Consider the following 24,100-nt stretch of genomic DNA (forward strand, 5'->3'; position numbering starts at 1 on the left):
GCCCAAAAGAAGCGACATGATGAGCACTTTAAACATACAATGGCTATTTAAAAGGAAAAATGAAATGTGGAATATACATATTAATTTGGTGGTCCATGATGACATGAAAATATTTGAGAAGCACTGGTTTAAATAATAATCAGATTTTTGTTTGGATGCCTGGCCTGCCGGCTAAGTCGCAACTTTACAGAAAAAGCCCAAGTCGCTTATAATAAGCAGACATGGCAACACTGTCACTTCTGTGCCTGCCGCCAGCGGAAGGAAGGGATTCTCTTCTAGCACAAACGTCATCACGTAGCAAACTTACGTCAGTACGTAAATATGTTGACGGAAACAGGTTTCAAAAAATGATAAAATAAGCGTAGACAAAATGTGTTATCAACCTTCTCCTAATTTTTGCCAAATCTCATATTCATAGTACCAAATTTGCTAACCAACGTCCAAATATTGTTGTAAAGCCTTATTAGTCATACTTAGAAAACTTAAAACATTGTACAAACACTAAAACTATGAAAAACAGAAACATTTTAAGAAAATGCTAGTCTATAACATCGAGCTCATTTTCTTTTCTTTCTCCATTTTATTTTTACTGTATCGTAACTGCATTTAGTCCTGTTATTTGTAATTGTAATATTAAAAAGAAAAGAAAACAGGTATTGCATTACTTTAGCTCTAATCTATTTTGTATATAAACTGTGCTCTGTCTGACTTTGAATACTCCCTTTTCTTAATAAAAAATATTTTTTTTTTGCTACCCAGTACATTTTAACATTTTTAATAACATAGATGTTTGTGATAATAACTGCATCATCTCAGCACCAGAAGACAGAACATCTTTTTACACTGTGTCTGTAACATGAAGGTTGAATAGCTCAAAAGGTTTGTCATTTGATCTGTGAAACATATGGGAGAAGAAAAATGAGGAAACCTTTCTTTCTGAGTGCGAACCTCTTCATTTTTAATGTTGTACGTTTTGTTGTACATGTTCAAACAAACGCAACTTAGACCTGGTCACTATTTAACATGTAAGATGTCCCTAATGCACACTCAAATATATTTCAACAAACAGTAGTAGAGATTGGACTTATAACTGATATCAACATTGTGAACATTTTCTCCAAGTCTCCCAGGGGCTCCTGGTTCCAGGGCCCTCACTGCAGGACGTCTCGGGTTCTTCAGGACCCTCACTGGAACAGGTCCTCAAGGAAGCTGGACCTGGTGGAGGTTTGACGAGTGGATGGCTGCAGACCAAAGAGGAACAATTAGTTGTATAAAGCAGGGGTTTTCATACGTCTTTCCATGTCAAGGATATACCCAGAAGAAGACAGAGCTGATGATGCTGAACATCCCAAACCCCTCACCAATACAAATAGATGGAATAAACCTACCCACAACAGATCATTTCACATACCTAGGCAGCGTTGTCAGTCATGATGGAGGTGCAGACAAAGACATCACAAGCAGACTCAGCAAGGCCAGAAACACCTTACAGAGGCTTAACAACGTCTGGAAGTCGGCCCAGTACAGCACCAACACCAAGCTGAGACTGTACCAGAGCTGCGTCCTGTCTACCCTGCTATATGGTTCTGAATGTTGGAGAACGACAGAAAATGATCTCCACAAACTGTCAACCTTCCACACCAAAAGCCTACTGAAAATACAGCGAATATTCTGGCCCAAAACCATCTCCAACCAACACCTTCTTAGCCTGTGTAAACAGGACAACATGGCTACCATCCTTATAAGAAGGCGGTGGAAATGGATTGGACATGTTATACGTAGAGAGCAGGACAACATCACCCAAACTGCCCTTCACTGGACACCAGACGGGAAACGTAAGAGAGGCCGACCCAAGAACACCTGGCGTAGGACAGTAGAGGGAGAGCTGAAGAACCTGCATCACACCTGGGGTTCTATAAAGACGCTGGCCCAGAACAGACAGGAGTGGAGATCCTTTGTTGCTGCCCTACATGCCAGCCGGCATAAAGGGCAGTAAGTAAGTAAAGTAAGATTCCCATACAGACTTTCATTATCCATACAGACTTTCATTATCAAATGACAATGTCCTACAGACCCTGAAAAAATAAATAATAATAATATAAAAAGAAAAAGAAAAGTAATTGCAAATGTAATGCAACTTTGGTGAATGAAACTATACATTTCTATTAGTGCGAGTGTGTGTGTCTCGCTGGGGAACCACCTGACAGGTAAGCACCTCACCGAGGCGAGACAGTGGGACAGGGGCAGAGTACAGCCTAGAGAGGACAGCGCCCCAGCCTAGCTCGCGTCATTGAGCGGTACCTGCCAATCTACCTCCTCACTCAGCCTGATTTGACGACACCTGCGCTGACCGGCTGGGAGGGGCCACACTACAAACACTCACTAACTCTGCCTCAGTCCCAACTGGCTCTCCTCGGTGAATGGACAGGTGCTCAGGAGGTAAGCGAGATTTCTACTATTGCCCATTACATACTGTTACTGGTGAATCTCATACTGACAATGCCTTTCTCTTGCTTTATAGGCAAACCTAGGATACAGAAGGAAACATTGACGAAAAGTGCATGGAATAACCCCCGGACCGGGATGAACTATTGTTTGATTATACTTACCTTTCTTGACATTATTCCCCCCGCTGTGTGTGTGTGTGTGTGTGTGTGTGTGTGGTGGTTATTTTTAATCAGATTAATCACAGATTAATAATGAATCATGATTAATCACCATTCGTAACTATGCCCAAAATATGACAATTTCTCTGCATATTTTCGTGGGAATGGAAAGATAAATCACTCTCTCTGTGATTTAAGCATCCTTTTCTGGCAATAACAGACTTGTGATTTCCCCCATCCAGAAAGGGCTACGCACAGGTTCTCTTTCCATCTTGTTGGATCATTGTTTGAATATATATATATATATATATATATATATATATATATATATATATATATATATATATATATATATATATATATATATATAAAGTGAAGGAAGCGAACAAAAGCGGCGGCACTAAGCAAAATGCGATGCGCGTGGAGCTGACAACGGGAGTACATCAGATAACATGAGTATTGCAAAATGGGTGGGGCGTGTATCACGTCGTTCCCGACTTGCATGGCCCTTAGCGGGCCGGTCTAGTCTTAACTCTTTGCCTGCCACCGACGAGAAATCTCATCGGATTCTAAGGCTCAGACTGCCGTTGACGAGGAAGAGATTTTGTGTTTTCAGTGGTTTTCCACCAGATGTCGCTGTTATAAACCGCATGAACGATGCTTTCACTGCCTGATGACGACAGAGCCGGAATTGACGTCATTTAAAAAAATAAAAGCTCATTTACTTCCTCTTGCTTTACTGCAAAAACAAGCTAGATTCAAACGGCCACAGCTGTGCAATGGATCGCCGCAAGCGGTTTTCTCTACTACGACAACCCCATTCGTGTAATGAGGCGATCTCCTTGAGGACGCGGATGGGGTGACACTATTACTCTGGCAGTTAAAGAGTTAAATAATGGGGAGAAAATATCCATTCCGTGTTGGGTGGAGAAATGGGTGAGAGGGGGCTATGATTATTTGGACGCTAGTGCACTAGCAGCAAAGTTGAGGTTTTCTCAACTTTGAAGCTACGCTTTTTGCTGTGCAGTTTCCGCGCATATGCGCGCTTTGAAAAGCCTGGTGTAGTCTTGGTGTAATATAGCATCACAATCATTTTAACCACTTTAACCTTGCATACTTTGGCTATTCAAAAATAGCTGATACAAACTCGTGCGTCATATATTTTTAAAGCGAAAAATGTAATTAAAATCTGTGCTTCTGGAGGTCCCTTGCACAATTTTTTTTAAGATGGGGTCCGCTGCCAAATATATAAATCAAGGCACGAAAAGGTTTGAGAACCACTGCTTTATATGACTCTGCCGGGGATTGAAGCCCAACCTCCCAATGGCGGACACGCTATCCCAAGGCCATTGAGCTGCTTTCCCCCACTCCTTTGGGGTATTTTTTGTCACTGCACATAATATGTGAAATGTGTCCTCTGCATCTACCCATCCTATTTATTAGGAGCAATATACAGTATATACACAAGTATATATTTACACACAGCCACGCATTACCGGTGTATTTCCACTGTCAGAGTTGTTATCGATGTCCTCAATTGTAGGTTGCCCTTCTTCCAGATCTTCAAAGTCCTCAATCGTAGGTTCCTCTTCATCATCTTCCTCAATCAGAGGCAGGCTGGAAAGCAAAACACAAATTTGGCATCGATTGCTTGCTGACCACCCGAGTGTACGAAGAAGAAACTATTTATTTATTTATTTTATCTCTATATGAAGAATCATTGTCCAAAATGACAGATCTTATTTTTTGAAATATAAAAATCTTTGGAATGACACGTTTAAGAATTGAAAACGATTTTATATAAAATAAAAAGTCTATCACAGGTGTAAAACATTTTAGTGGTAGTAACTTTGAATGCAACTTTCACCGACAACATGACATTTAAAGACAAGATTCAAGACATTTACAAGAAAGATCAGTGGCTATTGGCTAATGCCCCCTCTTACGTTGTAACCATGTGGGAGTCCGAATCCCTGAGGTCAGAGTGAGGTTGCCGTCTCTGGGTATTCACATTGCGCACCTGGGGCCTAAAAAAACAACATGAAAACACATTATTATAATATAATTTTGCCTTCTTACATTTTTTTTAAAAAAATGCTTGATTTCATGGATTACACTGCTGATCCTAGATACACTGCACTATAAAAATACATAAACATACTCCTCAGAGAACTCCTCTTCAGACTCAGGTTCAGAGATGTGTCCGTCTTTATCCAAGCCTAAGAGCACTGTTGACTCATGGTGGAGCACGGTGGAGCTAAAGGGTGGACTTCCCAGGTTGCTCGGCAATGGGCTACTGGAAGCCTCTGCCCCTTTGAGCAAAGTGGAGGTAAAGGTTGGAGTTTCATCGATGCTCGGGAATGGGATACTGCTCTCTGACCGGGAAGCTGACCGTGGAGGACTGGGTTCTTGGGGATAAAATGCCAATACAACGACTCCTATGATTATACATGTATATTATCCCATAAAAACATTATGACAAATCATGTGTCTCCTTCTCACCTGGGCCGGTGAGCCTCCTGCGTTTCGGCTTCGTAGGACTGGATGTGGAGGTGCTCAAGGAGCGATGGTACATTCTGACAGATGGCCAGGAGAGGGCAGCCTTGGAGCACTTGGCGTTAAGGATGGCAGTTCTGTTAGCATAATATGGCAAGACGAAGTGAAAAAAATAATTTAAAAAATCTTGGTTTAGAAATGTCATTTCCACATGTTAAAAGTAGTTACCATAGCAGTTTGCAACAAGTGGAATAAAGGAAAAGGGATTTATCCACGTTTATATGTCTAATTAAGCATTTTACAGAGTGGAGCTTTATTTGTAATCCCGTCAATATGCACGTACACAGTGGAACGAAATAGCCTTCCTCCATAACTATGTATAGTGCCAAAACGACAACTTGACCTTTTTCAAAACTATTCAAGCTTGGGACAACACAGACTTCTAATTCAGTGACTTCGATTTGTCAAAAAGGAAAAGGACCTTGGATGTTATTCAATGAGCATGTAAAGGTGTATTCAACTTTTAATAAAGTGACTGAAAACATGGGGCACTTGGTAATGCAAGTCACTGTGATAAGGAGTGTATAATAGTGTGCCTTGGCTTCGTTTGATGTAGCTCAGTGTGTGTGTTGTGTGTGTGTCTCCTCACATATGGGTTCGGTTCTGGCGGATAACTTTAAAGCTGAATCCACTGAGGATCTCCAGAAACAGCAGCTTTGTCGGCTGGAGCCCTCCTTCCACCTCCTGTATGCCATGGAACGCAAAGCGTATACCCTCCCTGAAGTGCACGCACGCGCACGCGCGCACACACACACACACACACACACACACACACACACACACACACACACACACACACAATAAACTGTCATTTCAAACTAGAAAAGTGAGCTCCTCTGATTGCAGATCTCTGGGGTGCCTATTCAGGGCTGTGTCAATCGTGGGTTTTAGCTGTCAGGACGACAAGAGGAATCTACAAATTCTACAAATTATCTTCTCCCTATGGGCAGAAGATAATTGCACAGTACAAAACGCGAAGCAACAATACAAAGCCAAATATAGAGAGGATTTGACGCTTCCAATGTGAACAAGTGGCCTAACTTGACACATCAGGGACACTCAATGACGCTTGCAGTGTGTCTGGGCCTTTAAACCTTATAACATTTAATGCACGCGCCTGTCTTCATCGATGGCATTGCAGTGGAAAGGGTCTCTGTGGAGAACATCATCAGCAAAATGCAAAACAAGGACAGATAATGAGGGACTAACGCGTGCAGGGCCTGCAGTGGCTCTTGGATGCGTCGTAGGTTTACACCGAAGTTCATGGCAAGCTTCTTGGCCAATTCTATGATCTCTTCAAACTCCCTCCCTGCGATCTCAGTAGGGTCCAGGTATGTGAATAGCTGAACACACACACACACACACACACACACACCAAACATTAGACACATTTTGTACAGCACCGTTGGGAAATTCAACTTCTGTATTGTAGTTTAATGTTATATGAATATTATTTTATTTTATTTTGTAATATGACAGAGAAAATCATTGGTTTCCTTGGTTGCTTCCACCTGCTTGCTTGATTTTGTTTTATATGGACATACCGGTAGTTAACAATTGTATATATTCTTTGACATTTAACAACCCTGTTTTAAGTGCCAGGTGATTGGGATTTTCCACACAAGACAACAGCACACCAGTATTTAAAAGTACATTTTACATGCATATCGAAGATTGTGGAGACACAGTGAAACCCCAGCTACTTGATACTCAAAGCAGTGGTCCTGTGTTGTCTAAGGTTACGATGTCAATGCACAATGTTCCATGTGTGAACCTCATACTTGGCGTGCACACACACACACACACACACACACCTGCTGCAGGCAGAGACACACAGTCATGGCACTCTGGACTGGATCGATGAGCTTGCTCTTGTTTAGAAGCATTTTGATGATGTCACCAAAGTCATTATTGAACTACAGAGTAGAGAAGAAGTAGAGAAGGAAAGGAAGTTTGTCATTATTAATCCATTAAGACCGGTTAAGCATCTGTGTCATTTTTACATTTCTTTGGCTATTCAAGAAATAGCAGATATACAAGCTCATAGCGCGGCTATGAAATTTGTGCAAATCTTTGAATATATATAAATATATATTTAAATGTATTAATACAAAGTTTGTGAACCACTGACATAGCAACATACGTTTTTTTTTCAGAAAAGTGTTAGGATTTAGAAGACATTTTTCAAACTTTTTCATGCTGGTGCCGCGCTATGAGCTTGTAGATCTGCTATTTTTGAATAGCCAAAATATTAATAATGGTTCAAGTGGACACAATCCTGGCTTTATTTTTTTTATTTTATCAGGCACACTTGTAATTCTAGTTTCTTGACCGGTGTTTATTTTGCCGTGCTGCTGCTTATTATATAAAACATTCTTTTATTAGTCTTATGTTGGATAATTCTCTGTATAAAAGATCTGTTGACTTCAATTCATCTCAAATTCACAGCAGAAAGATGTTCAAATTTCTACTGGATTACAGTGTCAACTAGATGTCTAAATGTAAAAGTATTATTCCCATATCACTGTCAACTTCTGTTTATTTCACCCACTGTTCTTCTGACTCATTTGTTAGCGTCCTCACTAGTTCTCACTCCCCTCCTCTCAATCACAGCTACTTTCATTCCTTAATTAATTCTCTCACTTACTCCCCCTCATTAACCTTTTGTGTTAATACTTTAGTTTTTGCTTTGTTTATTTTCCACTGATCACATCACCATTCTAGTATTGATAAAGCTGGTTTCCAATTTCAAAGGTCAATTACATTGCATATAGAAGAGGACTCATGTAGCACAGAACATATCAGTTGCTTTTTTGCATTTTCTCCACCTTGTCATAATACTTGAAGACATCTGTTGCAGCCTTGATGTCCAGCACTCCGAAGAGGATCAGTTTGCAGTAGCCAGCCAGCTGGTTACGTTTCCGTTGGACAGCGGCTAGCTTCACTTCCTCCGACTCATCTGGGTAGGGGAGGATAGAAAGACTGAGGGTGAATCATCGGAGAGCTGCAGATTGGGCTGCAGTTGTCCTGACAGAGAGAAACTGTAGCCTTTGTTTTAATATTGTATGAGTCAACTCTGGTGAATATTGGTGATGAGCCACGTTGCCCTACTGCAGTGTAAGCATAGTCACCTGAAGGAGGAAAAGATGGAGGCGAGTGAGAGAGATGGTCGAAGCAACAGTGAGATGTATGAGGAAGTGATAAGCTTTGAATATATAAATAAATATATAGAATGGACATTTCCATTCATAGCTACGCTCTGCTTCCATGTCAAGCACGAAGAGGAAGTAATCCATCTATTGGGGCCTTTGCGATTCGCTTGTTCGATATGTAATAAGCATCATTGGGTGTTCCAGAAAAATACTTTACATACATACAGTATGGCTTAGCTTAGACTATCAAGTTAAAAGGAAATTCAAATGTATTCTCTGGCAACAAAAGATAAACAATATAAGAGAAAAAAGAACAAAGCCGTAAACGGTCATGGACAGGCTCTGTATTGCATGCGCACCATCATAATCGTCGTCTTCGTTGAAGATGAAGTCAACGAGGAAGCCAGACATCTCAGTTTGGAGGGTTTGAGGACAAGAACAGCTCAGCATCTTGAGGTCTGCCTGGGAACGAACCGAATAACCGCTGTACAGCACCAACAGGTCACACAGCAGTTCAAAGGCCTGGAGAGGACAGCACACACACACATACACACACACACACACACACACACACACACACACACACACACACACTTTGGTTACGTCTTTTTTTGTTGTTGCAGTTTTTACCAGGTTGCAAAACTTGGTCTACATCTACACTTGTAGTTTTGTAGTTTTCCTCATTGGCTGGTCCTTTAGCCAATGAGGGCTCGATGTCCTCTCAGAATATGGGATCTAAAGACAACCCACAATACTGTTAGGCCACTGTATGTATCTATATGGCAAATGCCGCTGTTGCCGCTGGAGGGATCCCATGGGAAATAAACACAAAGAAAACAGCCCCGAAAAAAGAGTGTGGTCGTCGCCACCAAACAAACTATTAAAAAAAAAAGTGTGGTCGTCACCATCAAAGAAACTATTGACTTAACTCCTCATAGACACACATACAGCGCCCAGAGCCGTCTGAGAGAAATGCGGGGCCCGGTGCGAAGTCGCGTGCGCGATTTTTATATTTCCGAGTTTTTGGTGGTTATTTCTTTTAATAATTCTTAATAAACGTGATTCTGTTCACTTAAGAAAAAAATAAAAAATAATAATTTAATGTTATTTTTTTTCATTTTTTAGCGGGGGGCCCCCCCCAGCGCGGGGCCCGGTGCGGCCGCACCGTTCGCATCCCCCTTCCTGCGGCCCTGACAGCGCCGCCTCCAACAGCGACCCAGAACAAACAGCAACACGACGAGGCACACAAACTGATTTAGCTCTGTTCATAAAGTATTTACTGCCATTTTGGCTGTTTTTGTTTGTCCGCGAGCGAAAGGGTACAGGACCACGGGGCCATTTGGTTCCATGCGGGGACGCTGGAGAGAGCAACCTGGTATAGCATGACTGTGTCATGTCTTGTTACTCCATAGATAGAATGGAAAAGAGACAGGAAATGGGACAGACAACACATCCAACATTTTAACTGGCCAAAAGTAATCCAGATTTGATTCTACAGTGAAGATCTGACCTTGTCTCTGATCTCTGCCTGGTCGTTGGACAGACATTTCTCAGACACTCTGTAGAAAGACTTCACCGCCTTCTTCACTTGCATTGGCTCCATCTGGTAGAGAGAAGGAGTCGGGTGATTGTTTGACTGATTAACACAGCTTAACCACTGGCAACCTGGCGTCCCTATTTTATCCAAAACGTTCAAACATTTCAAACACATGTGTTGTGAGCTTGTAGATCAGTTATTACCGCTATTAGTCCTACAATGAAGTATATAGGTTTTAAAGGGTTAAATCAGAGAATGAAACCTTGTACACTTTTGTCCCTCTACACTGTAGAGGGACAAAAGTGTGCTCAGTGAAAGTGGTGATGCGTGGAGGGAGTCTCTGACTAAATGGACTTATCTTAATTTGAGTTCTCAATGTGAGCATGAGACATCACCCTTTTCCAGTGTGCAGAAGGGACCTTTTGTTTCCTGAGTTGGACACCATTACTCCCATGCAACGTACACTGCCCCCCAACAACTCAAGAGAATAAGAACTGAAGCTCCGGTCAGTGAACAAAAACAGTGCAAGTACAGTAGCAGCAACTGCAGCAAAGATTTGCCCAACATAATTGTGTAAATAAAGGTATTTCCCACTGGGCAAACATTTGGCTTCTGAATAATTATGCTGTATTGAGTAATTTTAAGGTTATTCTTTGCAGAAAGAATGAGTGTGTGTGGTTACCACAGCAGGAGAGGAACTGGCTGACACTGGCCTCCTGGCCCAGAACAGGTGGAAGGCAGCACTCTGCAGAGCTGCAACCATCAGCTGGAATCATATGGAAGTCAGGTGTCAGCTCTATCGGTCTTAACCTCTGCTGTTGAACTTTTTGTATGTGTGTGTGTGTGTGTGTGTGTGTGTGAGAGGACAAACTTGCCAAATACTGCTCTGTTTCAGCTGGCTTGGCTGTGTGAAGGCGCTATTATGTACCCTTATGTATTCAAGCATTGTCTAACCAACCTGACTCTGCCAGATGGAAGAAGCTTGCGTCACATTTTTGTCTAACCCCTGTTATGCATAATTGTAAATTATTAAAATTGTCGGTTAATTAGTTCTAAAGTAAAATGATAGCGATTTATTTTCAATCCGGGAGCCTCCTCTGTGTCTCATTAGTCGTTGCTATACATATAGCAACATAATGTTTTATTTATTTTTTCAGTAAGAATTTGAACGTTTTCAGAAAACTTAGGTTAGGTTCTAGAAGGCGTTTTTAGAATCGGCCTCAGGTCTAAATGGGTTAAACCGACTATACTTAGTAAACTGGACCTGAGTTGGCTCTCTACTCAGAGCACTTTTGTCCATCTACACCAAATATATTTGCCAAAAATGGCCGAACACGATGTGTGCTTGAAGATCGGCTATTTTTGGCTAATGTTCCCCTCAGAATATCGATGCTGGGGTTCAAGTGGTTATACATCCCAGGTCCAACCACTCAAAATGTACAAGAATGAATGTGAATGGTGGCTGATATCAATGTCCCACTATGTGTATGACTGTCATGAAGGATGTGTGAAAACAGTCAGACACCTGCTTGTTCATGTCTCCGGACTTCACACCCTTGTTCAGCAGCTGAAGACAGGGCTCCAAGTGCTGTCCCCTGATTATATTAAATGACCTGGAACATGACGCACACAAAAAAACACACACACACACACACACACACACACACACACACACACACACACACACACACACACACACACACACTTATAACACACTCCTTGTGACATATACTTGGATGCACACATGCACATACACTTACTGTTTTAATTTACCTGCTGAGAACAGCAATCTTGGTCAAAGCCGTGGCAGCACCATACTGGTCATCTTCATCAGCAGTCTCCTAAATCACACAGTCAACATCACATTCACACAGAATGCATGACCATGTGCAACAAACTGAGCCTTGTTGAGGTCTAAGACAGTGATTCTCAACCTGTGGGCCGGGGCCCACTGGTGGGCCGTGAGGATATTGCAAGTGGGCCCCCAACTAATTGGCAAAACACTAAGATTTTAATGATAATGGGAAAAAAAAAAAAAAAAAATGTATATGTTTTTATTGTCATAGCGATGATTAGGAAATTAATGTAGTTCCATTAAACATGCTCTGAAAATGCATGAGGCCCACCCATCTGACTACTTAACACGACAGCCGCTGTGTTAAGTGGTCACATGGGTGAGCCTCGAACACTCAAGATTTTAAAGTGGGCCCGGATCCACAAAAGGTTGAAAATCACTGGTGTAAGAGATTGGCTGGAGTTAAACCACGTGAGATGTTGTGGTCGCTATGTGCACGACCTTCCACTAGAGGCCATCAAGAACATCTCCTAAGACAGTGCCTACTGCCTAGGGCTGCTTTCAAGTAACCATCAAATGTGATATTTCACCATTATGTAGTGGAAGTCTTAAAGTAAATGGACTGTATTTATTTCTCGCCTTTCTCCAAAGCACTTTACAATGGATTTCACATTCACCCATTGTTCATACACAAAAGGCGGAGAAAACCAAGGCACCAGCTCAATACCTCAAAATGCCATCACAAAAGTATGTTTTATGCATGTAATAAATGCTGTTTTTAATCAGAGCTACAAAACATGTTACTGACCAACTACTGAGGCATTTTCTTTACTTTGCAATTATATTATGTAAAGTAGCATGTGGTGTGTGTGTGTATATACAGTACCTCCAGCACGTTGCTGAGTAAGGGGTTGAGGCGGTCTGACAGGCTGTCCAGCAGACGGCTGATGGCTGTTTTGGAGCGAGCATAGAAGGTGTATTGCTCTGAGCACAGGGACATGAATAGAAGTGTGCACGCCTCCAGCACACTGGCCTCTGTGTGTTTCATCACAATGTCACACATCTGCTCCAGCAGCAGATCCAGGTACTGTACAGAGAGAGAGAGAGAGACACAGACAGACAGACAGAGATATATATATATAGAGAGAGAAGGGATAGAGAGGAACTGTGAATACAGCTGGTCAAGTTAAGCCAAATTGCGTCACCAGGGAACCTGACTTCTGGGTAAACCGGGTGACCTCCCAGGTTGACTTCCTCTCTGCTCACCTTGTCTAGTTGTCCATTGGTGCTGTAGGTCTCCAGGTCAAAGTAGAGGGGGACTTCCAGGAGGCGTCTCACATTCTTAGCGTCTGCAGAGTACTGGAGGGCAGAGGTAAAGGGATTAGTGTAGCCCCCCCATTTGGTTAGCCACCGTTACGTCCTATTTTATACTAAGACATTTCTAAAATAGCCGATCTACAAGCTCACAACACATCATTGTGACGCGTTTGCTATTTTCATAATTTTTTTTTACGTTGGAAAATTCTCAACCATAATGATATGACCACTTTCAACAACACCAGGTTGAAAGAAATCTCTCAAGAACAGATTCTGCTCTCCGCTTGCATCTGTCGGGGGGGTTCGTCATATCGCTTACGCACTGGCCTACAATTGGGCGTGCCTTCAGATCAGGAAGCAGGCCGCGCTTTACCCAATCAAATGTAGTGGGTGGGATTTACGTGTGTGCCGATCCTTCCCCACTAGAAACAAACCTAAACTCAGAAGCAGACAAAACCACAGAAAGATATTCACATTTTAACTTGCTCTTTCATCATAGAAACAAGTGGGCTTATAACCAAAACGATCCATGTTCTCTGGGAGAAGCGGTGTTAGTGTTCCGTGTAGAAATATTGTTAGTGGGAATGAAAACATAGTCGCACCACCGGAAGTGAAAGGCTGAAGGCAGACCAAAACCCCGGTTTCCGTGCGCACGTGTGCTCCATTTTGCTACCCCCAGAGCCAAGTGAAAATGGAAAAAACAGCAGAGGGCGCTGTTTTTCCTTTTTTTTTTTTTGTAATAACTTTTTATTTGCTTTTTCATTTTTACACAGGAAGTTGAAACATGAATGTAAACAATTAAACAAACTGGAATAAAATAAATAAAAAGACAAACAATACAAACAAAAACACAAAAAACAAAAAACAAAGTAATAACAAAATAAGGAAGGGCAAGCGGCATATTACAGTGGCAATTGTTTTTCCTTTTTTATTTGGCGATGGGTTCCCAGATTGGGTTGAAAGTGTTTAAACAATGACGAGTCTCTGATCAATATGTAAAGTGTCTTGACACAACTTGTTGTGATTAAACTGGCACTATTATAACATTTTATTGAACATAAAATATAAACAATGAAATGCACTACATGGTCCTGTCACTGCTAGCCCCACTCCCATCTATTGGCCGAGGGAACCTGTAGACCAGTGGTTCCCAAACCTTTTAGCTCAAGACCCAAAAGAAAGATTAGACGTTTGCCCGGGACCTAAACTAGTGAAAATAGCAGATCTACAAGCTCACAATGCGGCGTGATAGGTCGGCTATTTTCACTACTTCTTAAAAGTTTTTTATTTATTTATTTAAGGAAATTATTTGACTCATTTCATTTTATTTATGAAATACTTTTGAAATATTTTGGAATTCATCTAATTGATGAAAAGTTGTGATTAAAAAAAAAACTTTTTTGAAATCTTTTGAAATAATATATATATATATATATATTTGAATGGAAGACACTAAAAAGGGGATATTTACTCACAACCCATAAAAATTTTGGTCCGTGACCTGGGTCTGACCCACTGTTTGGGAAACAGAGCTGAAGATCAAGGGTTCCCAAACCGGGGGTCGGCCCCAAATTATTTTAGGGGGTCCCGAGGTGATTAGCTTAATGTGCAACACTGTTTTGTCACTCAACAGTAAATGAACCAACATACAGTATGTGGAACCAAGTCAAACTAAATGTAATGCCTCAACTCCTACAATTCCAAATGCTTGTCAGGGTAGGGGGTCCCCAGGTAAAATATGATTATTTGGGGGGCGGGCGTGGCCTGAAAGGTTTGGGAACCCTTGCTGTAAACAACCCTCCTCTGATACACAGAGTCACCAGGCACCAGCCCTTTGTTTTCAGCCAACAGGGAGGAGTTTCACTCGGAGAGCGCCACACATGCAGAGCTTCATGCTATCCCTCTTGGTTCTGCTCCCTGCTGAACAGGTGCTCTGACCAACCATTAGGAGTCATATTCTACAAAGAATACAATCCCCTGACAGCAAACACTGACAACTGTGTTTACTGGGGTACTGTGGAGGAATCAAACACATCTCTACTGTGGTGGGCATACTTTATACCCACGCCACCCAGATACCTCCACTCTCTCTCGGGTACCTTGGCCAGTAGCTGGGGCAGGACTGGGATGAAATGGCTGCTGATACGCCTCCTGTCTTGAGCATGGCTTTTCTTATCCTTCTGGCTTAAGACCTGATCTCTCACACGCACACGCGCGCATGCACACACACACACACACACACACACACACACACACAAAAATGGTAACATAACAGATGTACAGTGTAGAAGAGCAACAGATACAAAAGGTATTGTACAGGCCAGTGGGGAGAACACAGAAATAGTTGTGTGTGTGTGTGTGTGTGTGTGTGTGTGTGTGTGTGTGTGTGTGTGTGTGTGTGTGTGTGTGTGTGTGTCCACCTTCTTGCCCTGATCTCTCCCTACAGGGGGTTTAGCCTCAGCTGCCTGTCTGATAGCACATGTCATGATCTCTATCAGAGCACCCTCCTGTTCATACTGCAGACCTGGCACACACAGACAGATAATCAGACCAACTGTACATTTAAAGCTATTGGGATAAGAGGGAAGGGGGATAGAATGGATCTTTATAGGTACTGTATGTTTTTCCACTCTGAGGATGTTTCTGTATGTACAGCATATAGTACCAGGCTCATGCAGTAGCAGGGAGGTCATGGTGTTCCAGTTCGTCAGCTCAGGGACGCCCCACAGACTGTCCACCAGGTAAGATCCATGCTCATGGAACTGGAAGGGAGGGAGAGAGATGAGCTCCTGAACGCTGAACCAAATCATTATACATACAGTATAAACACTAGGGTTGGCCACCAACGTCCCAAGGTCCAAACGTCCGTTGGTTATCTGGGCACTGTGTTGAACGTTAGCAGCTTTTACTGTTAATCTGATTTCAACTTGAAACATTTTGAGTCATGGTAAAGTTTGAGCAGTGTGAGAACAGAGAGAAACATGGGTGAAGAGGAAAGAGGAATGAGCGGTGGTCAGACAAAACAGAAAAAGGGGGGAGGGGGCGGGTTGTTTACAAGATTTTGTATTTGCACTATGATGTTAATTGCCTGTCAATTAAAATGATATGAATGACAATAAAAGTAAAAAACTAAACTAAAACATTTCTACATCGCTACGAAGTTATCATAGTAATTCACAGAAGACTCAATTTCGACTAGCAAAAGAACTAGAGAGCAATAATGAGAGGGACAGAGACAAGCACAGAGGAATTACCTCGGACTCGATGTATAATTTTAACAGGGAGTGAAAAAAGACCGTGGTGTCATCTTTGTCAGCAAGTTGCGGCTCTCCAGCGACCTGCCGTTTCCATCTGACACGCACGCACGCACACACACACACGAGATGACTTAAAACTAGAAAGCATTTAACATTTTAATGTATTGCAGATTTTATAGACTTTATTTGTGTTTGCAATGATGACATGATGCTATACATATTAGCATTGCAAATATTGCCGATTTTTAATCTACAGTATCCCACAGTTTTGATGTGAGATCACGTACAGTATACTGTACATACAAATCCATCCATCCATCCATCCATACATACATATGCATATACCGTACATATACATATATACTTCACACTTCCGCATGCCGCTGAGAATGCACAGAAAAGACATAACAAATCTTTTCTATACTATATATAATCTCACATCAGAACAATGGGATTTAGGTTCAAAATCGCTGAAATTTCCCGTAACCCATTAAAACCACTTTTAACCACTTTAACAATTATTTTATACTTCGGCTATTTTTGAAAGAACTTGAAGAATTGTGCAAATCTTGTATGTATATATTTTTTTAAGCAAACATTTTTAACTCAAAATGCATATGTGTTGCAGCCGGGCTGTGAAATGGGTACTGTAGGTAGGTGGATATAAAATAGAGGGATGTTAGCATACATGTTGTAGACGATAGTACCAGCACCAGCAGCCAGTCCTCTGTTGCTGGCAAACACCATATGATACAAGTGGCTACACTCTGTGTCTGTCAGGCCTCCCTCTGTCTGCCTACAACACACACACACACACACACACACACACACACACACACCAGAAGAGTTATATTCCATAAACTATATTCTAGTTTATTTTCTTAAATGGATAATGTACATGATCAGATTTTTGTCAAATTCGTCCCAGTTTTATTTCCATTATTTATACTAGTTCTGTATTATTTATTCCTGGGTTTTGAGTTCCTACACCAGTGCTGAGTAACGCTTGCATTGTGCAGACTCACTGATAGATGAGCAACAGCAGCTGCATGATCTCAACAGCCACGTCCAACTCCTTGTCTAGCGCCATGCACAGAATTCTCTCCTGCACACACACAAACACACACAAGTGTGCATGCCCACAAAGACATACATGCATGGATGTAAAGCAGTGGTTCTCAAAGTGGGGTCCGGGGACTCCCAGGGATCCTTCAGGGGGTTCCAAGGGGTCCCCAGCTAAATTTGTTAATACAGCATCACAATCATTTTACGTTATACGTCAAAAATATAGAAAATACTCAAAACATTTTGAATAGTCCTGAACATAAATCTTCTCTTCTGGGGATACCTTTTCAGATGGGGCTCCGCGGCCAAATACATAATGAAGTCCTTTACATGTGTTTGGCCGTGGACACTCATCGTATAGGACCAAAAGTCACCTTCTAATTTTAAGAATGACAATCCCCAGTGTGCTCCCTCCAAACATACAGCAATTGGTTTGTTGAGATCAGTGAGGAAGAACTTGACTGGTCTGCACAGAGTCCTGACCCTAACATTATCCAACACCTATCAAATCCTCTATTCTGGGATCGCTTTTCACTAGTTGGAACATTACTGCTGCAATTTGCTTCCCTTCAGCCACAATAGCGTGAGTCGGACACTTCATGTTGGGCGATTAGACCTTGCTCTCATTTAGTGTTCCAAAGTTGTTAAGTAAATGCAAGATCTTCCTTACTGATCTCAACTAACCATTTCTGTATGGAGAAGTGTGGGGCACACAGGGGGATTGTCATTCTGCAACATTACATATCCTTCTGCAAAACATTGGAAGCACACAATTAGACAGACTAATTAGAAAGGGTGTCCAGTGACTTTTGGTCATAAAGTGTATAAACAGCGTGCATGCAGAAATACTCACGCAGACACACGGTATTCACAAGGATACGCACACAAACACACACAATTGATTTTGTAGAGGTATTTGGTCAAACATATCGTGATATTCGATTTTGTCCATTATGGTCCAGCCCTAAAACAGACCTTATCTGTTGCAACATATTGGGCTTGGCAAGGTTTTAATTTGCTGGACAAGAGATTATTAACCGTTAAACATAGACACAAACATACAGTGACTGACAGACACAATTGACAAAGACAAAAAGATAGACAGGGTGACTAGTCGAGAGAGAGAGATAGACAGGGTGACTAGTCGAGAGAGAGAGAAGAGAGAGGAGAGAGGAGAGAGGAGAGAAGAGAGAAGAGAGAAGAGAGAGGAGAGAGGAGAGAGGAGAGAGGAGAGAGGAGAGAGAGAGAGAGAGAGAGAACGGTGCAGAAAATACTAGGAACATGCAAAAGAGAAAGAAGAACATTTGGTGAACATGTAGGGGGTAAGAGAAAGGGACAGATAGGGGGGGGGGTGGTAGTGTACTGTATGTGTGGGGCTGGGGGGGGGGGGGGGGTGGTAGAAAGAGAGAGAAAAGGTACAGTGAGGATTGCTGACTTTGAATCTGCTGGTGAACATCTCCAGGCGTCCAATGAAATCCTTCTCCCGGTACAAACCCTGCAGCACACGCACACACTGCAGACGCACTGAGCCTTGCTGGAGACACACACACACACACACACACACACACACACACACAGTGTGAGCTGTCTTGAGAAGGCTTAGATTTTTTTGTGCTTTTTATTTGAGTGTGTTAATGCGTCCAAATTGGATGACTAGGGAATTTCATATATCATTTTACATAGGATGATAGAAAAATAAACAAAAAAATCAAGAAAGTAAATAATGAGTGTGTGTGTGTGTGTGTGTGTGTGTGTGTGTGTGTGTGTGTGTGTGTGTGTGTGTGTGTGTGTGGTTCACCGAGTCAGATAGGATCCACCCCAGGTATTTGAGGTATTGGTCGTCGAGGAAGCACTCAGGGTTGTGCATTACACAGGTGCCCAGTTCTTGGACGCAGATGGCCCTGATCTCTGGCACCACGTCCCGGTACCGGTGGACAAACACACCATTGAAAGCGCCGTCTGTCATGGCCGTCAGCTCCACGCGGTTCTCTGTCAACTGCAACACACACAGATAATGAGATGTCCCCATATGCATAAGCAATTTGGCATACATTAAAAGTGTAAGTACAGGTAAATAATGATGTGGATGTGTGTGTGTGTGTGTGTGTGTGTGTGTGTGTGTGTGTGTGTGTGTTTATGTGTGTGAGAGAGACACCTGAGTGATAGTGTCCTGTAGCTCTTCTACTCTTGTTAAGTCCTGGTGCTGTGCTGGCTTGTTGATCTCATTTTCGTAATGCAGAGTGGTGGTCTGCAGTCGAGCGGACACCTTCACGGATGCATCCACTATCCCTGTCATCAGCTTCATGGCTGACACACACACACACACACACACACACACACACACCTCCTAATTTCAAGGCAGATGACTATGCGTTTGTGTGTGGGTAAGTGTGCGTTGCCAACTCACCCAGCAGTGTGCTGGTGTGTCTGAAGGCTCGGACCTGTGAGTCAGACAGGCTAGTGAGCAACGGCAGCAGAGCGGAGAACAGGTTATCATCATACAGCAGGCCGTTCTCACACGAGCGCACCAGAACCCTGACGAACTCACACAGGCTCTTGTTGAAACTCTTCCACTTGGCTCCTGTGGAGCACAGAGGGTAGTCCACCGTTGCCTGGGGAACAGGAGAGGTGGGAGAAATGCAGTTGTATCTTATATTAATAACTATAATGATGCATCGCAAGACAGTTAATCAATTCAAATGTGACCACATTGTACTACAATTTTTTTTTTTGCAATGGCAGATTTGTCTGGAACCAGGCTAATCCGTAATAGTAAAGAAATCATGTTTTTGCAAAGAAAATAGTGTAGCATTTGTGGCACCCCATGGGTCTTAGTGAAATAGTGTTTCAAACTCGTGACTTGGAAAGAACACATCATGTTTTCCCTCATGTTCTCACCGCCTTTCTTCGCCAGTCTTTGGTCAGTCTACTGATGATAGTGGCGTTGTCCATGTTGTCTAACATCCTTCTGCTTACAGAACCTGGACAAAAACAAAGGACACACAAACTCACTAGAGCCTCCCCAACTTCAATTTCTGCTGAAATAGAATTAAATTGTTTTCATCTGCACACATACTAATTTGCTATAATTGTTAAACACCAGCCCATTATCTATTGTTCTATTGTAGTATTCGGCAATTTCATTCATAAAATGATTTGCAGAAGCAGGGGAAATTGTTTTGAAAGAAAGAGACATTGCTTATTCCACGTAAATACAGTATAATGGGCAGTAAAGCAGAGAATTCTTATCCGATTCTGAGCAGATTAGAATACACAAATTTAAAACGCACAAACCTTAATGTTGCAATTAATGTTAATGAAAAACAACAACTATTACACCGATTGTAAGAACAGAAAATAACAACGCATTTATCGTTCCTGTACAGTATGATCTCTCCAGCATACAATCTACCCTAGAAATCTGAGGTGTGCAACTTCTCATGTCAAGTTTCCTTTTCAAACATCCCAATCTCAATCCAATAAATGCAGATTTTTGCTCAGCATCATGTTTATGCATAGTACAGTCTCACGTCCCGTCTCTCAGCCCCACAGCACATACAGTAAATTGGACACAGTTGCTTCATCTGAACCTTTTCATTCAGTATTAAAAGCAGTAGCACTGAGTAACCACCAAGTCTCCACTCACTGCTTTCACTGCGTTTCACACGCATGTCACCAAGACACACTGATTCCAGAATCCATAGTCTACACTGGTCAAACTTCATAGAGCCACCTATCAGGAAGTGCTAAGTGTGCAAGTTCTTTATGCTTACTATCCAAGCCGGATAATTACTTTATTTGAAAGGACCATACCGATGGAATTGCTTGTTTAGTGAGCCAGTACTGCCAAGCATTTTCCAAAGCATACTGCCTTTCGATAAGATTTTGGAATAAATAAAAGTTAAATTGAAACTTTCAAACTTCTATTTTTGGCTAGACTTTTCAAATCAATATATGCTTTCAACTTCACTAAAACGCAATAATGCAACTTTAACAAAACGTAAAGCTTCATAAAGTTCAAAGTTCTGGATTACCTATTGGTTAGACTGGAGGAGCCAGCCCTATCGAAGGTCTTGAAGGGCGGATCCAAAGCCTTGCGCTCGGTACCAGCGCCGCTTCCTATTGCTTCACCAATCTATGTACCCGCCTCCCCTAACCGACCACCGTATGGTCCTTTAACTCATTTAAACCGGAGAAGCTAAAAAACATTATTTTATACTTTTAAAAAATCTTGAAAATGTGTGCAAATCTTTGAATATATATATTCTTTTAAAGCTAACATTTTTAACTCAAATCTTTTGGGGTCCCTGGAACAAAATATTTTGAGATGGGGGGTCGGCGGCCAAATACATATAATTTTGGGGGTACTTGACATGAAAGGTTTGAGAACCACTGATAGCAACATACGTTTTTCAGAAAACATTTTGTAGAATCGACCTCAGGTCTTAATGGGTTAACCACATGAATCCTAGTGTCCCTATTCCGGGGAACACTCAGAGAAAATAGCCTATGTAAAGGCTCACAACGAATCAAGGTGCATTGTGAGTTTTTAGATTTTGACAAACAGATTTGTTTTAAAAAAAAGTAGGGGGCCTAGTACAGATCCCTGGGTGACCCTGGTCATACCACTGTGGAAAGGCATCGCAACGCTTGTCTCCACAGACTCAATTAGTAGGTGCCAGCGTTGCGACAATGCTGACATCAATTGGCTGTAAGCCTTGCATTGTTAGCACACTAGCAGAACAATAGTGGCATCCCAATCAATGCTTATACTGAGATCACGTTAGAAGAACTGTTGAACTTCAACCCCCATCTCTCAGACTCCAACTGACCTTGGCACCCGCAGCACAGGACGATGAAGTTGATGAGCACCAGCAGCCCCTCCTTTTGGTCCTGCTTGTAGCTGTCCAACCACTCGTCCACCACTGTCTGAAGATGGACAGAGAGATGTAGCCAATGAGATGTCTGCAGTTTGTTCATTGGTGGCATTAGTATTTGGTCAGTTACAATTAACCTGCTCATTCTCTCATCGCCCTCACTCACAAAAAACATAGACCGCGTACACACAAATCTGTGCTGAAACCATTCAATACAGTTCAATAAGAACATTTTAAGCAAATCCGGGATTCATCAGTGTTTTCTTATTAAATGTGTTCTTACTTGACAAACAAATTTAGAACTACCTCAGACCACGCAAATGCAAAAATCATATAGAACCCATAGTCCCAATATTCATACCCTACAATATCGCCCCTCATCTTCCTATTTGCACCTCAACAAAAAATGCAAATGGTAGGTGAGCAGCTACGTGAGTGGGCTGCTCATTCTCCTGAAATATTATTTCCTAGCCCAACTCGCAATAATTTCTATCCCCTTCTAAAGATGCTTTGCTCACCACCATGGCAGTCTTCGCAGAGAGTACGGCTGCAAACATGTCATTTGGTGTGATACCCCGTTTCTCCTGGGTCTCTCTGCTCCCATGGACAGGGGAACCCTGCCTGGACGCCTCCAGGGTAGACTGTTGCAAGCTGGACGAGCCGTCTACAGGAGCGGGTAAGGTGACAGATTCATTCTCTTCTGATGAAGCTTTGCTCCTTCTTGGTCTTGTAGGTGGCTTGAGGAATGAAAGATATCAGATGGCAGCTCAATGGGGGATTTCCTTCTCCCACATGTTAAGGGTTAGGCCATTCACTTGTTGCACTACAACTCTGATGCTTGTGTCCTTATTGGTTGCTTGTTATGCCAGTGAACTAGGAACTTATTCAACAGCTGAGCTGACCCTGGATAGTTGCCGGATAAAAACATTGATGTACCTATATGATGTGGAAGCAGGTGGACAAGATAAGGTGGCTTAATTCAAACACTACTGATGTCTGGCTCTAACTCCAAATCTCACAATACAGGCCTTTGGACTCCAATACAGGCCTTTCAGTTTTTTAAAGATTATTACCATAGTACTACCCTCCAGTGTGGACATTTCATTAACCGTCACTTCTAGAAGAAACTATCAGCACTAGTCTGAGAGGCCACACATACATGTATATATGTATATGTAAAATGATGTAACCAGGTACATCAAATAAGTGAATACAACTATTATAAAAAAGATTGTGTGAAAGGGACAATACAGCAGCCGCACACTTCAATTTAAATAGGGTTTACAAAAACATTGTATTTTTTATCATGCCAACATTAAAGATGCTTCTTTTGGTCAACCACTCTAGCTTTGATCGTGGTAGCTATGTACCAGCAGCCAATGAACGAATAAGGATTGAGTAAGGTGGTACAACAGCTGTGTACAGTCAGTGCAATATTATAATTTATTTTTAATAATAATAATAATTTAAAAAACTAAATAGACATCATTAAGAGTATTAATGAGTAAGAAGGATTGGCTTATTTACCACGGTTTGAGGCTTAGCTCGAGGCTTAGCTGCCCTTCTCCCCCGGCCCCTTCCTCTAGACTTGGACTTGACCTCATCCAGCTTCTCAAGACTGATAAACATGTTAGGACATAAACAGATTAGTATTACAAAGTGATAAATGATGACAAAAACTACCCTCATCCATCAACATTGTTTACAATAAGTGCAAGTTTTAAGATGTTAAGATCAAATTAGCTTTAATGAGCTGCAATGCAGAAATACTCTGTTAAAAGTAAAAGTCCAGAATTCAAAATGTACTTGATTAGAAGTGCAAAAGTATCAAAATGTACTTAAAGCACCAAAAGTAGAAAGTACTCATTGTGTAGAATGTCCCATTTTACAACTTTTCAAATGTATACAAATATTTTGAAAATAGCAGATCTACAAGTA

General features: G+C 41.9%; 1 protein-coding gene across 1 annotated transcript; it reads right to left on the reverse strand.

Moving 5' to 3' along the window:
- Positions 1-4,053: 4,053 nt before the first annotated feature.
- stag3 (STAG3 cohesin complex component) lies at positions 4,054-23,754 on the reverse strand. The gene is made up of 29 exons (XM_084070094.1): positions 23,690-23,754; positions 22,681-22,899; positions 22,118-22,214; positions 20,184-20,266; positions 19,693-19,897; positions 19,441-19,592; positions 19,084-19,281; positions 18,721-18,819; positions 17,246-17,325; positions 16,909-17,016; positions 16,218-16,314; positions 15,629-15,725; positions 15,384-15,487; positions 15,063-15,155; positions 12,865-13,005; positions 12,533-12,733; positions 11,625-11,692; positions 11,377-11,464; positions 10,534-10,617; positions 9,825-9,917; positions 8,674-8,836; positions 7,991-8,121; positions 6,977-7,078; positions 6,372-6,505; positions 5,752-5,880; positions 5,109-5,239; positions 4,768-5,014; positions 4,553-4,633; positions 4,054-4,223 (listed from the first exon to the last, which is right to left on the reverse strand). Exons 2-29 carry the CDS (start codon positions 22,717-22,719, stop codon positions 4,082-4,084), a joined length of 3,387 nt encoding a protein of 1,128 aa, XP_083926220.1. The 5' UTR covers positions 22,720-22,899; positions 23,690-23,754; the 3' UTR covers positions 4,054-4,081.
- Positions 23,755-24,100: the final 346 nt, after the last annotated feature.

The sequence above is a fragment of the Gymnoscopelus microlampas genome (assembly GCF_963454915.1).
Source record: "Gymnoscopelus microlampas genome assembly, chromosome: 10".
In the NCBI taxonomy this organism is placed as follows: Eukaryota; Metazoa; Chordata; class Actinopteri; order Myctophiformes; family Myctophidae; genus Gymnoscopelus; species Gymnoscopelus microlampas.

Coding starts and splice junctions, on each gene's coding strand:
- stag3 (XM_084070094.1), bottom strand. CDS start 22,719: ATGTTTGCAGCCGTACTCTCTGCGAAGACTGCCATGGTG. Junction 11,465..11,624: donor AAGATTGCTGTTCTCAGCAG/GTAAATTAAAAC, acceptor GTCATGTTCCAG/GTCATTTAATATAATCAGGG. Junction 5,015..5,108: donor CAGGAGGCTCACCGGCCCAG/GTGAGAAGGAGA, acceptor TTTATCCCCAAG/AACCCAGTCCTCCACGGTCA.